We start from the raw sequence: 16225 nt of genomic DNA on the forward strand, positions 1-16225 counted from the left end.
ACTGCAAAGCTGTTCATTGCAGAAGTATTTTCTGCAACCAGAACAGCTGAGGAGAACACAGAAATACTGTACTGCTTAGAAATATCTTTCACGCACAGCAGATGAAGCAAGGCTGCCTGCTTCTGTAAACAGTTGTCCAATATTTGTGTCCAAGTACAGAAATATTGCGTTATACCCCAAAACCAAAACCACACCAAAAAAACCAACAGTGCTCCCCTATCAGGAGCGAACATAATTGTTTCTCATTACCAGCCAAAAGGTCAGCAGAAGCGGAGGAGCTAGAAGCAGCTTGGGTTGCAGGTTGGGGTTCAGGTACGCTACTTCCAAAAGCATCTACAGGTTTTTCCATGAGGCAGCAATAAAAGGCAAGAGGATTTAAACAATGAATATATTAATTTATCAGTTTGGGGAGTGAAAAGACAACCATGAACAACTGACACGACAAATGTAATTCTGCATGGCTGCAGAGGAATGGCTCACAGTAACACAGAAAGGGAAAGGCCTCAAGCAGAGCAGTTGCTGACCACAGATGGCCTTCCAGAAGATAGCAAAGGAAAGTGGTGACATGGTAACTTGCATGCAATCACTTCATAAATGTTGCTGCATTTCTACATTTGATCAGAAATCCAAGGAAGTGATAAGATTATGCTCAAGGCTTGGCAAGACAACAGCAATGACCAGCTTACTAAGTGCTTTGAGGCACATAGGAGCAACTTAATGGTAAATACTAAGAGCTTGATTTGAAAAATCCCACAGTAAAATCCGATACATGTCTAAAGAAAGTCTCACCATGTGAAATAGCACTTATTTCCAGTAACTGCACTCCTGTACAGCCACTTAGCATTGTGTCTGCTACAGAATCCAGGTGTCTTTGAGTGGAATGCATTTTACTGCTCAATTTAGCAATAGGAAATCCCTTACCAAATTAGCAGCTTGCAGCTGCTGATCTGAAACAAATGGATGGCAGTCTGGCTCAAAAGTGGGCAACCATTTCATTCATTCATTCATTCATTCATTCATTCATTCATTCATTTCCTATACTTATATTTTCAAACCATCTCAAGACGGTGTACAAAAGAATTAAAACATTAGAACCAGGAGAACAGTACTTTATTTAAAATACTATATATATATATTAAAACTAGCATTTAAAAACTGAGTAAATAAAGAGGTTTTGGTCTGGCACTGGAATGAACAACAGTCCTCTCTTCCTTTAAGCACCTCTGCCAATGATCTTATGATCCAGGCAGGAGTACATGTAAGAAGATGTTCTGTTAGATATCCAGACCCTAAACTGATTAGAGCTTTATATGTCATTGTCAACACCTTAAATGGGGTCTGGACTTCATTTGGGAGCCAGTGGAAATGATATAGGACCAGCATTATATGGTCACATCTGCCAGTCCCAGTCAGTATTGTGGCTGCTCTATTCTTTACCAGTTGAAGTATCCAGACTGTCCTCGAGGTTAGGCCCACACAGAGTACATTATAATAGTCCAAATGGGAGGTTACTAGTGCATGGGTTACCATTGCCAAGCTCTGTCTATCCAGGTAAGGATACAGCTGATGGACCAGCCTTCACTGGTAGAAAGCACTCCTTGCTACAAAAGCCACCTGAAATTCCAGGGATAGCCCAGGGTCAAGGAGTACTCTCAAGCTACATACCCTGATCCCATCCTGAACAAGGCAAATATCACTCACCTGGCAAATGAACCACCTACCAATAACACGTCCATCTTATCTGGATTAAATTTCAATTTATTGGCTCTCATCCAGTCCATTACTCTGCTCTAACACTGGTTTAGAACCATCACCACCTCACCTGGATTAGATGAAAATGAGAGGCAGAACTAGGTGTCATCAGCATTCTGGTGACTCCTCAGCCCAAACCTTTGGATGACCTCTCGCAGCAGTTTCATGCAGATGTTACACAGCATAGGGAATAAAATGGAACCTTACAGAATTCCATGGCATAATTGAAATTCGTCCGCGTCCTCAAGCCCCAACAAGTGAGACTCATCCAACAAGATCAGACAATATGGTATACCGGACACCTCCATTACAGGAGTATCATCAATTGTGGAGTCCAATTCGAGGCAGATTTGAAAGATTTTACATGCAGAGTGTGGTGCAGTTTCATCACACTAGGCAACCGAGGGTTTGACCAGATCTAACTTGGGCACAGATCTAACAGGCCACGAACCATCTGAAATAGCTCTGCAGAGTGACACTGTGAGGATGTGATGCTGGCAGAAAATAACTACTTCTTCACAACCTTCACCAGCACAAATTAGGCTCAATAATGAGCTTTTACTCATGTTTGATAGATTTGGCATGGATTTTTCTCCACCTGTGCTCCAGCTTGCTCCCAGCCTGCTTCATTGCTTGCAGCTAAGAGGTATACCATGGCACTGACTGCGCTCTGCTAGGGAAAGGATGTTTTGGTGTAATTGTGTCAACTGCTCAGGCCATTTCTGCAGACCTAGGCTTGAGCAGGAACGCCAGTCATATCAGCCAGAAATCCACCCCACACCCAGACCTTAGGAATCCATCCAGATCCATTCAGTCTCTGGAGCCAGACCATTTCAATAGCTCCCCCACCCTTAGAGAGGGGGGAAGAGATCCAAGACTAAAACACATGAGGAAATGATCACACCATGACAAAGGGGATGATGTTAACTCCCTCACTTCCAGATCAAGATCTTTCTGTCCAGTTTTTTTTTAAAAAGGAACAGCTCAAAAGTGTGAGCTTTTTCCTGTGTTGGGCCAATCACATGCTGAGACAGCCCCAAGGTTTTCATGGTGGCCATGAAGTCCTGAACTGCTCTGGATAAAGCAGTCTAAGCATGGAAGCTGAAGTCCTGCAGAACCAAAATTTTGGTTTGGGCCTTCACCACCAAAGTCCAAGACTATCTCCAGCAGCTCAGGCAAGGAATCAGTCTGTTGAGCAGAAGGGTGCATGGTACACCAACAGAATCCCTAATCTGTCTCGATCACCCACCACAAGGTGCAAACGCTCTAGATCCATCTTCAAGTGGACAGGAAGCCTTGAGAGAGATTGTATTTGGTAGATATGGCCACTTCCCCTTCTCGACTGTCAGAATGAGGCTGGTGCTGCACAGAGTACCTGGATAGGCAAGGCTAGGTACATGTAATGCCTCCTAATTCTCCCACCCAAGACTCTGTAATACAAGCCAGGTCAGCCTTTCTATCCATGACTAAATTGTGGATGAGAGTTGGTTTATGCTGGACTGACCTGGCATTCACTAGCACCAGCACCAAGCCTGAGGGCAGACGTATCCATCTGAGACAGGATTTGTTCAGGGTTCTTGCTTTCTTAAATCATGGTATCCTTCTGCAGTGGCTGTCCAAAATGGACATGCTGCTTTGCAGTGGTATCACTCCTGTCTGAACGGTCATTCCAAGAGGGTGGTGCTTTGGAGGTACCACTCAGCTCCATGGAGCCTGCACTGGACTGGATGAGAGTCAGTAAGCTGACAAGCCTCAGCTTAGACAAGACTGAAGATCCGTTGGTGGGTGACTCATCTTCTGGATGAAGAAAAAGCAGTCAACTCTGGATAAGGTTATACTCCCGCAAAGAGGCAGATGGACAAACTTGGAAGTGCTCCTAGACCCAACATCAGCACTGGAGGTTAAAGTGGCTTTTGTGGTGCAGAAGGTCTTCTATAAGCTTTGGCTAACAGCTTAGCTACAACTCTATTTGGACAGGAGTAGACTTCCATCAATTGTTAATGCTCTGGTAACTTTTAGGTGGATTACTCCAATTTGAGCTGTCCTTGAATATGGTTTGTAGACAGCAACTGCTGTAGAAATCAGTGACTAGACAGTTCACTGGGATATGTCAGTGTGAACATACAAGTCCTGACTTGCCAATTTGTGTTTGGATCAAATTCAAAGTGCTGATTTTAACGTGTAAATCCATACAAAGCTTAGGATGCCAATGAACCTACCCAGTCCCTGAGATCTGCTCTGCTCTACTCTACCCTACCCTGTGTCTACTCTGTGTCCCTTGAAGAGGAACTCAAAGAGTTTCAGCTCAGGAACAGGCTTTTTCTGTGATTGCCCCATGATTATGGAGTGCTTCTTCATGCAGGTTTGATGGTTCTGATCCTTGTAGTTAATTTCAATGACAAGGCAAAACCTTTCTGTTTGTTTGGGGATTTTAAGGAGAACAATTTTTATTATGCGGCTGTTTTATTATTGCATTGTATTATTTTTACCACTTTCTGTGGTTATATGACCATTGGTAGTTGTATTTATTTATTTATTTTTCCCACTCCTCCATCTTTTGATGAGGGGCAATTTATAAATATCCAAATGAAGCAATGAATAATCTCTCTCTCTCTCTCTCTCTCTCTCTCTCACTCACTCACACACTGCCACCCCTATCACCTGATATTCTTTCCTACCATAGGTCCCAAATTTCAGAAAAGCCTGTAGGAGAAAGAGGTTGTTCTTCTGCTGCTCTGGGTGCTAAGAGGCCATCTTTTTCCTAACCAAACAGCATGGCCCCAACCGGAATGCTGTAAGCACCATGGTCCATGGCAGTATGCCTGGCTGCCCGCTCACCCCTTTCTCTTGCTAGCTCCTCTGTTTCTCTGTTTGTACAGCACAACAGCACAGAAGCATCAAAGCTGCATGTGGCCTGCAGGTTGGCCACCTGTGGTCTAGAGGCCCTCATAACTACAACCTTCTTGTGCAAGTGATAGGTTTCTACAATTTAAACTGAAATTCTGCTCCTCACCCATAAAAAAAGAAATATTATATTGTAAACAATTGGTATCTCAACAAAAATACATATGGCGCATGATATTGCCCTGTTGCTAATATGTCATTAATTTGGAAGTATTTTATGGAGTGTTGCAGGTTACAAAGAGCACCCATTCTAGGTAGAAAAGTTATAAAATAATGTCCTGTGATTCAGCATTTACTGCAGTTGTGTCTCTTATCTACAAGTTTTAGTATTTAAAGCAGTAACTATTTTCTAATAAATTCTGTAATTACAGGAAGCCCATAGAGGCCCAAATGTTTCTCAAGAGGTTTACCCTCTTATACTCAAATGCACAAAAGTGGAACCAAATGGCATACCACTCCTATGGGGAACACAGTCTCTCGACCACTCTTCATTACCATCTGCTTGTAAACATTAGCTAGCAGGCAAGAGAAATATGTCACACAGAAGCATCACTGCAAAGCAATCCAAATATACACTAGTGCAAACAGGTAATAATGCAGCTACTTGAGCAAGAAAGCTATTCCATGCATGAAATGCTAATGAAATGAGGACAAATGACCAAACCAACCAACCAACCAACAAAATCGAACACTTCATAATTAGCATTTAAAATGCTTATTCCGTCAACATTGCATAAACAAAAACACATTAAGAAATTTTAAACTAATAGCAAAGCAAAATGGAATGGAATGGAAATGAAATGCGAAGTTCACTAATGGTGAGAAGGAGCAATACCCACCACCAAACAGGTCAATCACACCTGCGGAGTCCACCTTAGCTGGGGAGGCAGTGGGCAGGGACGGAGGCGCTGCAAATGCATCCACTGCAGTAAGCATGATATATTTTAGTATCGGCACATCTGCAGTGATGAGACCCAACTACTTTGAATCCATGACAGTATGGTAAGCAGACACGGACTTTTGAGACACCCTTGTGCACACGTTCCTCCTACCATTTTTCATGCAATCACCAAACATAGTTCTTCATACTATATTTTAAAAGACGCCTATTATAAGCAGAATCTGGCTGTGACAAGACATAGTTCTCTGGTCATTTCTATTTCTCTTGCATCTATTCAAGACCTTATGCAAATGTCTCTGCTTGGGCCTCAGGCTGGCATGCTCCACCTCCTCCCTTCTATCCTAGAAGAGGAGCTTGAAAGATTCTACCTCTAAACTAACCAGAGCTCTCCATTCCTTCCAAGCTCAGGAAACTCTGGTTATTTCAAACAAGCCAGGATCGTGCTGTGGCTTATGATCCTGATTTGTCTGACCTTATCAGAATTTAAACTAACAGCAGTTTCAAGAGTTTGGATAGAAGATAGCTTCAGCTATTGGATAGCACAAAAATGGAATTAATAAATCAATACACACATACATCCAGATGGGATGAGGAACTCCTAGTCATTGAAAACAGGAAGCTTCTCCTCCAGCACATGCAGAAGAAACAGGGTGGTGTTGGTGGGGGGGGGGGAGTATGAGCCCAAGACTTGAGCAGACTTGTTCATGTAACACTAAACTATGGCTTTGTGTTACATCTGAACTGGAGCACTAAGTGTGTCAGTATTCAGGGTAGCGTAAGACTCTTTTTGTGTTACTTATACAGAGCGACTCCAACAGTTAAAGAAGGTGGGGCCACCTGTTTCATGGCCCATACCCAACTTTCATGCATTAAGAAAAGGTTGAAGGCAAGGCTGGCTGTATCTATGGAGAAAGATACTTCACAGGATCAGGAAAGCACAATCACACACCCCTTCCAAATGCAAGAAAAGGCCTCTGCAAATACAGGGGGGGAGAGTGAAGTAGAATGGAATGAAGCTAAGGGTGTATGCATTCCTACTCTTTTTTAATCACATGGAGTATCTGCATGGAGATAATGTGTGAAGGGGGATTTAGTTTCAGCTGACACTGCTTGTTTCCATGATCAAGCTGATGTTTTCTGTGCGGCAGTATTTTTTTTCCAAGTGCTAGGCAAGGTAAGTCTTCACTTCTGGCATCTCTGGAGAAGGACGAAAACTGTGCACAGCATTGCAATGGATTTAAGAGATAATGAACAGTATTGAACAGGCCAGCACTCTTGTGCAACAGTGCTAGAGTAAATGACCTCTAGTGCAACACTGACAGTACGAGTGCCATGGGGCTGAGGAAGCCAGTTAGGTCAGCTTGCACTACCATTGCCCTTGCATAACAATTGCATAGCTGCATTCAACAAATGTATAACCACAGCAGCTCCATCTGATATTGACCATGAATTGTAAACTTTTCATTTTGCTCTTTTTGGGTTTTAGCTCAAGAACAAGAGATCAGATTTGGACACCTTGCCAAGAAGGGCAAAGAGAAGAGCAAAGTGTAACAGTGAAAAGATTCATGCTTCCAGCTGGAGCCCCACTATACTCAGGTTGTTAGAATGGGGAAACTCATCCGCGTTTGCGCTTTCCTGGTTTTAGCATACTATTCTTTAGGCAAAAAACATAAACTATAGTTATAGTGAAGAGGCAAGCTAAAAACAGATGATACAACTAAATAAATATAACATTATATCCCATCAAACAGCTCTAATTACCCAGCACAAACAAAACCAAAATCAAAGCAGCAAATTGAACAATGATACTGATGGCAAGATAACTATTCTGTTTGTGGCCAACTCCAGCTTACAAGTCTTGGCATAGCTCTACATGCTATGTACTGAGGATAGGAAGCGTGTGTGAACTTGTACAAGGAACATCTTTTGATAGAGGCTCACTGCTTTCTGACCCCCAAAGTACTGTTATTTTCAGGGAGCAATTTGTATATGTAAGTCCTTCTGAAAGCACCTTCAAATTTACTAAGTCAATCCACTATTTTATAGAACATTTGCAGTGTGATCTTAAGCATGATCACTTTTAAAGGCAAGTTCTATGAAGTTTTAAGTTTGTAGCAAGCATGCTTAGGGTTGCTGCTTTTGGTTTTCCTTACAAATATCCTTGCCTGTGTCCTGTCTTATGGGCTGGGTAGCAGCAATGTGTATCTAATATATCTAATCTCTATTTTACAGAGGTGGAAACACCATGGCCAGAGTCATCAAGTGTCTGTGTAGGAGATAAGACTGAATGACAATGTGGTCATCAGGAAATCTTCTTCCAACTCCCCCAAGAAACTTTACTGTTTGAATTGGCTCAGATACATGAGATACCTTCAAAGAGCAACTCAATATTGATACTCATTTTTAAAAATTCATTGCAAAAAACCTTACCCAGAATTGCATTTAAATATACTTTATAAAAGTTATGGTAAGTCACATGGGAAAAATGATGACTAATAACAAACACTCACCAGATAAGAGATCACCAGTAAGAGAAGTCTCAGGTACAGGAGAAGCTCCAGCTGGTGGAGAAGAAAAAGCATCTTCCAGAGATCAAGGGAAAATGAAGCAGAAAATAAGTGAAGATTGGAGATAGGGAAAGATGTTTATACTTCACACTGATCAAACAGAAGAGCAGTTAGGAGAGGAAGGCATTAGGATTATTAAGGAAAAGGAGAGTATTCTTTATTACCTGTACCAAACAGGTCTATACTAGGAGCAACATCTGGCTTAGGTGCTGCAGGGACATCAGCAGGTGCGGTATCAAACAAATCTAAGATCAAGAACATACATGTCTTTAACTCATTTCTAGAAAACTAGACTTGGAAGTTTTGCAGCTCCGACCTGGAGTTTTTTTTCCCTTGTAAGTATAACTGTCACATACAGTATACATGCAAAAGATTATTTACAGATGCTGTGCATCTGAGTTCAATTCACCCAGGAACATTTTTTCCAATTAAAAAAAGAGTTAAAAACAAATTACCACCAAAGATATCTAGAGCAGGAGGAGGAGCAGAGGTGGTGGCAGTAGTGGTAGTAGCAGATGTGGTAGCAGTGGTAGTGGCAGTGGTAGTAACAGTTGTAGCAGGGACTGGAGGGGCCACGACAGCAGCTGGAGTAGGAGTAGTTGCGGGAACTGGAGTGGCTGCACTAGTTGTAGGGGTAACTACAGGAACGCTGGTCTCGGTTGGCTTCATAGCAAAGAGGTCCAGCTCTGGTGCAGCCTCTGCACTGCCTTCTGATGGGGCAAAGGGGTCTTGTAAAAAGGAAAGGGCAGAATATATACATGGGATCAGTAGGGAAGGAGATTGGGAGAAACCATGCACAGTGTGGATTAAAACCATACACAGAAATATACTAAGTTATGCATACACACAAAACAGAAACACCCACAGCGAGAGCCAATCTTGTTCTCCAGCATCATACTGATGGATTAAAGATATAGTGCTCTTTTCTCTCCCCTACAGTAAAGTATTTTGCTTGATTGAGGAACTGGTTTTTTGACATTTTAGTAACCCCAGTGTATGATGAAGGATAGCAATTGTCCTAAAATCCCACCAAGTAACATGCAACATTTAGCACTGTTAGCAATTTTCAGTTTAAAAAGGCTTTAGTGGGGGGAAAGTTAATAATATTTTCCTAATGCATGCTCTGGTGTCTAGATATTTTGGATTTTTACTTATAGAACTACTGCCCAAATACTTGGGAGAATACTAAGAAGAAAAAGACAAATATACTGCCATGTAGTTTATTTTAATCAGTACAAAACACACGACAATGACAGACTAGCTAATGAGATGGAACCCACCATTTCCTGAACATGCATCAAGAGCTGCGGCTACAGGGGTTGGGGTAGCTGGTGCTGCTGCCCCTTCAGGTGCTGCAGGGGCTTCACTAGGAGAAGCTGCAAAGGCATCTTGAGTGCAGTATTAGGAAAAGAAATTAAGAAGAATAAAAAAGAAGAAAATATAGTAAAAGAACTAGATTAGATGGCATACAAGATTCCCTTATACAAACTGAAGAATGGTGTGTTCTGGGTTTAGTTCAGATGGTTTGTTGTTGTTTGCAGACATCAACCATTTTAAAACTAGTATCTTAATGCTTGAACAACCAATGTATTTATGCTTGCTAGGACTGCAGTAACGCTAACCTGGAGTACAGGCAAGATAGGAAGCATAGAAATGGTGTTAAGATGTCCATTGTATAAGGGTTCGAAACAGCATGCTTGCATAACATCCAAAGAAACACGGTAAAAGAAACCAAACTAATGGGCTCCTTCAGTACAATTATGATGATGAGCTACTTGCAATTAGAATATTAACATCTCCTATTCTGTAAACCCGCTCATATATATCCCAACATTAACTAGGTTTTCAGCATTTCCTCAAGTACACTAATTAAATTAGGCCAACAGACTTCGGCTATTCATACTTTATTCATAACCAATCCTGACTTTAGAGCAATCAGAATAAATTAATGCCCTCTTGTTCTGAATATACCCGCAAGATGATGTTAGTTTTGCTGATGTCCTACCCCCTAAGGAAATACACTACTAGAAAAAGAGTGCGCCAGGCATACAGCATCTGGTTGTGCGATTCACACAACATTCTGAGTTGCTCAGCATGGTTATGCAGCCTTAACCAGTCTGATCACTTTTCTCATTGCTACCTGACGTACACACACAATGGGACTCATGGGGTGTGTGTACATGTGCCTTGTACAGTGATGGAAATCAGTCTCAGACTTCCCACAATGATATCCCAAGGATCATGCAAAAGCAGTGTGAGATTCTCTAGGCCAGGTGGGCCTGCATTAGCCGGTTTAAGCTGATGTGCCAACGCTGGCTAAGCTGCGGCTCTCCAAATGTTCTGGCATACAGCACCTAGCACCCCCCACAATTGACTATGCTGGCTAGGGCTGATAGCAGTTGTGGCCTTCCAGATGTCTTCCTGTAGCCCACCCTTGCATATTGAGTACTTGATGTCGACGGCATTTTATTGTTTATACTTGCTGAGGTTTAGAAAATGATTACTTAATTATTTCTCATTCTTATTATTTCTAATTCTTCAAGTGCCCAGTATGCAAAAGATAAATCTCGTGCATGAGAAGTATGAATGGGGCAAATATTGCAGCTGCATTAGGCAACCATTTCGAACGGGCACAGGCAGTGTGCTGCCCATGGGCACCCTTCCTGATGCCCATAAAGGCATTGTGAACCCTGCCTCTGCTATATCACCAATTAACTAATTTTCCTACTGGCAGCTAGGAGTGCTGGAAACAGACTTTTGTTCACACTGAAAACGGTGGGTTCAAAGGAGTTGTGCAATGTGCTCAGACTCCACCCCTGCGCTTTGGGCAGGTAACCAGTCAACCAGTCCTTTTCTACACTTTCCATACCAGCCAATTTGCAGCTATGCCCACACATGGAAAGATATAGCCTGTAAGCTAACTACTCTTGTTTATACAGAGTTATGGTGCTGGTCCCTAACAGTCTTCAGCCAGTGGTAATGGCAGTAGTTGTGTGTGCATGTAAGTGCAGCAGTGCAAAGATCAGGCCAAACAATCAGTTTTCTTGTGCTTGCTGGACTTCTTTCCCACCTTTGCCCCTGAACAGGAAGCAAGCTGAACCAGGATCAAGTCCATGAATGCTCAAAAATGCTAGCTGCTTCCTTGTGCACAGCATGCAAAGTGTATAACTCTTTGCACAAAGTACACGAAGTCACATTTGCAGTGCTCACTAAAGCAAAGTGTACACTAGAGATCCCATGTAGTTTGTGGTGCAGGACTCTGAAGCACTGGATTACTATTTGCAGTTCTTACTCTTCAAGCCACCTGGACATGTCCCCATTAAAGGGGGGAATGGGGAAGAGGTACTATATGGAAATCTTGCTCTAAGCAACCTTGTGAAGGAAGAAGCTGCTGTAGCTGTTTCCAGCTATTCCCTCATGGGACTGTCACCCATTGCCTACTGCATATTGTTACACTGCAATGTTAGAGTCTTACTTGCTCCAGTACATGAGACACAAGAAGGGCAGAGAAAGAGGGAAGAAGAGGAGAAACTAAAGAAGCCATTGTTATAGAAACTTTAAAAAGACAACCAAGTTCTCAAGCCATTGTTATAGAAACTTTAAAAAGACAACCAAGTTCTCAGCTGCAACCTAGAAACATCAATCTAGATACCATGCAACCCCTCTTGAAAGAAAAATGTTGTAAGTTATGGTCTCTAAACAGAAAGCTTTACATGCTCTTAACTTAAGATATGGGCAATTTCATGTTAACAATGCACATATCAAAAATACAGAGGCCAGCTATTCTAAGAAGCTTGTTTTGACATGCATCTGAACTGCAACAGAACAAGCTAAAGCTGGATTAAGATCTACTACAGAGCAAAACAAGAGAAGAGCGACAGGAAATGGAGTCTGGCAAGTTCTCATTGTGCTAATGTTGTGTATTCTCATCAATGAACTCTTCTGAGTTGCTTTTTACTTATGGCAAACTGTATGGCAGTTGTCCAAGAACTGTTTGAGAACATTACAGTCAAAAAATTTACTTTGATAAGGAAAAATGGGAGCTTTTTTAAAAGCCACATTAACGTACTGAAAGAGACCTTTAGAAATAGGATACAATTTAATACCTGTTCTATAGGTCAAACTTTGCTTTCCTAAGAAATCTCTTGATCAGCTCCAAGCTGCATGTGCAATATGCTTTTTGTTTGTTCATTTTGGTAAATGGAAAAGTCCATGTTTAGTAAAATAACACTATACTCTTTTCCCAAACAGGGGAAAGAGGATGGCTCAGCCCCATCCCCCTTCACTAGGCTTGGAATATTGCACTAAAGTGCTTTATCAGATATACTTCTGTTATCTGTGGTGCAAGCACATTCACTTGAGAAGCTTACAAGAACTTGCACTGGAGTGAACACTGACAGCACAGTAGTAGACTCCCAGAACAGAAGAATCCAATGAAATACTCGCTTGTAGTAAATGGCTAGAGTAACCCGTTTCAGTGTGCCATGCTCTAAGAAAGCAAGTTCAAGCTCTTCATATCTACTCAAGCATTGGGCCCATTTCATTTGGTTCGGCTGCTAAATTCTGGCTGCCAATGGGAGCTTAGTGTTAAGTAGCAGCTTTAGGGAAGGAATGAATTTGTCAGAAACACCATGGAAGAGAATGGGTTAAGCTCCCTGTCTCCAAGGCACATATCCAGACCCTATCCCAGAGTTATTTGCAGATTTCCATGCGATTTAATGAAATACACCATGTGGCCCATACAATGTTTTCCTGGGAATTACTCTCAACAGCAGCTCCACCCCTGAATAACTTAACATGTGAATTGGGCTCTCCTCAAACTATTAGGTATTTTAAAAAATGATAAATTCTGTAAATAAAGCAATGTAAGATAATGGACTTTAACAATGATCTCTCTCCTTTTCCTTTAACTGTGTATGTGTATTATTTTTTTGTTTTGAGTCAAGGAATGGGGGTAATTAAGGGGCTAAACTAACCTCCAAAGAGATCCACTTCAGCAGCAGGAGTAGCAGTAACAGTTGCAGTCGTAGCAGAAGTAGTTGCTAGTTCAGTAGATTCTGCAGTAGGAGCTGGTGTGGGTTCTGGAGCAAAGGGATCTGAAATCTGTGGCTCAGAGGTAACACCGGAAAGTGCAGCCAGGCTGTCTACATGTGTCCATGTTTGAAGATCAAATGGAAACAGTAAGCACAAGAGAGGAAGAAAAACAAACTACTACATTACAAAACGAAAAGCAAAGAGAGGCAGGCCCAGGCTAGTGGCATATTAAAGCATTTCACCTGGAAATATTAAGCTTTACTCACCTTCTCCCAAGAGGTCTGCAACATTGTCCATTAGAATGTAGCAATGTAAAGAAACAAGAGAGTTAACAGAACTGCCAGATTCAACATGCATGCTATCCAGAAGCTATTCTCTGAGAATATGGGGCTATTTCAAGCAACAGGACGCTGCTCTGCTCCAATTCCAGACATGCCACAGGTACCATACACATTCACCTATATGATGCAGTCTGCTTTGCTTTTCCAATGCTCCCGAAAACAAAGACTTCTTAAGTGTCTAGGACTTCTCTGAACCCAGCATTTCCATCCCAGCTTCATCCAGACACAATCACCTTTAAAAGAATCAGAACTCCTTTGATACTCTCCCATAAGCAAATATGTGCCCTTTAATTCTTTGCCACTATTGGAAATCGGAGATTAATACCTTTCACTCTGCTATAATCCATTAAAGAGTTCATCAAGAAATGACACAATAATTCACATTCCCATTGGCAGCAAAGGTTATGGAATTTTAAACAGCAACACTGTAAACAAGACAATGGACGGAATATTGATGCAATCTTTTCTCCTCATATTCCCCCGCTCTGCAAATAAAGCAGTATTTGCAGGGTGCAGAGCCTGAGTCAGGCCCAAGAGCTAAGTCCATCTTTTCTAATCTGGCTAAAACGATTTTTCACTTTTTGTGCAGTTTTCCCACCTTCTAAAAGGCTGACTAGTTTCTCCAAGGGCTTAGTTTCTAGCAGTGAAGGCCTTTAGTTAAAACACACTTGCATTTTATATATGTATATTTAAACTCCTTCTAGACTGTTCTATAGCAGATGCTCTCAGAACGGTGTACAGTGATTTAAAACAGCATAAAACATAATAACATACATATGCTGGCCCCACCCTTAATTGGGATGCAGCAACTGAAAGCTTCCCTGAAACTGAAGTCGGCCCTTGGGTTGGAAGAGGCTCCACAGTCCTGCCTTAAACCCTCATCTGCAGAAATCCCAGAGGTTCAGCCACTTGAAAATCTCCAACAGGATACACCAACCCCATGTTTGGACAAGTTGACAGCCACAATAGCTGAATTATACTTCTTTTAGGAAAGGACCAAATTCTACAGGTCTTCTATGCGCTTCAGATCACCCCTGCCAAAGCTTCTATATTATACAGAACAGGCTTCTATATTTTTGCTTGCCATATTGAGAGGATGGTAAGCATGAGGGATCTTCCTCCCAGGCCCAGGGAGGCTATGGCTCAGCAGAAGAGCACCTGCTGTGTATGAAAAGGCCACAGATTCAATTCCTGGCATCTCCAGGCGCTGGGGCGAAATCCTGACTGAAATCTTGTACAGTCCTTGCCAGTTAGTGTTGCCAGTACTGGGCTAGATGGACCAAGTCTCTGAATCAGTATAAGCTTGTTCCTATGTACACCTTTGACACCACAGAGGGGTTATTACAGGAGATGCTCAGAGCTATCCCACCCCATCATCCAACTCCAAGGTCGGGGGCTGTTCGGCGGCTTGCAAGGAAGATGTCCAGCATGTTTTCCCTCTGACTAGCAAGCTCCCCCAAGGAGGGATTTCTGCCAGGTAAGGCACCCAGGCAATTCCTTCCTTCACTGTTCAGAGGCAAGGCCAGTGGGACCTTATTTCCAGGTGTTGCCCACCTGCCAGCCAAAAAATTGTTGGTCCATGCCATGAAACCAAATAACATTTGCCTAATTTGTTTCTGTTACATCTTTGAGCAAATGCACTTGACATGTGTAATCTGAAAAGTAACAGAAGTCTGTGATTATTTGGTGATTTTATATAAGCAATCATTGTCTAGTTTCTCTTTCTATATGCACATATAATAAATGACAATTATCCAATTTAGATACCCAATTTCACTAACCAATTCACAGGCAAGCAGTTAGTTATGTACTGGAAGTTATACTTAAAGAACTAAGGGCGCAATTCTATGCATGTTTAGGCAGAAAAAAACTCCTACAGCACCCAGCATGGTTGGCGGGGAGCATGCTGGGAGCTACAGGACTTTATCCTGTGAAAACATTCAGAGGATTATGCCCTAAATTGCTACTATCAAAATTACTGCTGTAAAAAGATTTTCTCCCCCACCTTGCATAGCTTTACTATAATTATTTTTCCAGCTTCCTTTGCAGCAAACAACAAGCTGTTAACACTTACTTATCTATGTACAGAAGATTATTTCTTTAGATCAGTGTCAACAATATCCTGTCTTGCCACTAGCCACCATTAGGAACTCTAAAAAATAAAAAGGAAGGACTGCATAGGGAAGGCTCTCTGGGAAGGGGAAAAGGCTTTATGTGTTTGTTTTCCTTGTTTCCTAATGCAGCTGCTCCACCCAGTCATTTGGAATCTAAAAACATTTGATCTCATCACAAGCAGTTTTTCATTCAGTCAATTACACTTCCAATAGAGCCTGAATATTTTATCTGAAAATGTATGAATGAATAAATAAAAGATAAAACTAAAGTGCATTTGCAACACTTTTACATCATTTAAAACTTTTGAAATAATTCAAATATGGTCTGGGGATAAAAGAAATTACCATGTCATTACTTGTCAGGAATGCTATTGTGACATCAGAAGGCTACTGAAGACAGATGGATAAGAATTGGGTTCCTTTTCACAAAGCATGCACACATGCCCATTTGCAATCCCAAATGCAAACAATGTAATTTTCAGGAAATGTAGCAATTCTCCAAACCTTTCTTTGCATTTGAAATACCCCTATTTGCATTTATACACTTGGGGGGGGGGCATAACTTTGGTTGGAAAAAAATGTGCATGCTAAAAAATACTATTTTTTGCAATG

The 16225-nt window shown here is 41.7% G+C and overlaps 1 protein-coding gene across 14 annotated transcripts in view; it reads right to left on the reverse strand.

Moving 5' to 3' along the window:
* SNAP91 (synaptosome associated protein 91) overlaps window positions 1–16225 on the reverse strand; it is a 103815-nt gene that overhangs the window by 17213 nt on the left and 70377 nt on the right. For 6 of the 14 annotated variants that reach the window (XM_044422132.1, XM_044422130.1, XM_044422129.1 and 3 more), the window contains 5 exons: window positions 13101–13268; window positions 8289–8369; window positions 8068–8139; window positions 5496–5579; window positions 250–333 (listed from right to left, as the gene is read on the reverse strand). In XM_044422132.1, the coding sequence (XP_044278067.1) occupies window positions 250–333; window positions 5496–5579; window positions 8068–8139; window positions 8289–8369; window positions 13101–13268 (489 nt within the window). Of the gene's footprint in view, window positions 1–249; window positions 334–5495; window positions 5580–8067; window positions 8140–8288; window positions 8370–8579; window positions 8853–9404; window positions 9513–13100; window positions 13269–16225 lie in introns of all 14 variants that reach the window. The other 8 variants (XM_044422133.1, XM_044422131.1, XM_044422135.1 and 5 more) reach the window with 5 other exon arrangements.

This window comes from Varanus komodoensis, unplaced genomic scaffold (genome assembly GCF_004798865.1).
Source record: "Varanus komodoensis strain SLA01 unplaced genomic scaffold, ASM479886v1 scaffold12, whole genome shotgun sequence".
Lineage (NCBI taxonomy): Eukaryota > Metazoa > Chordata > Lepidosauria > Squamata > Varanidae > Varanus > Varanus komodoensis.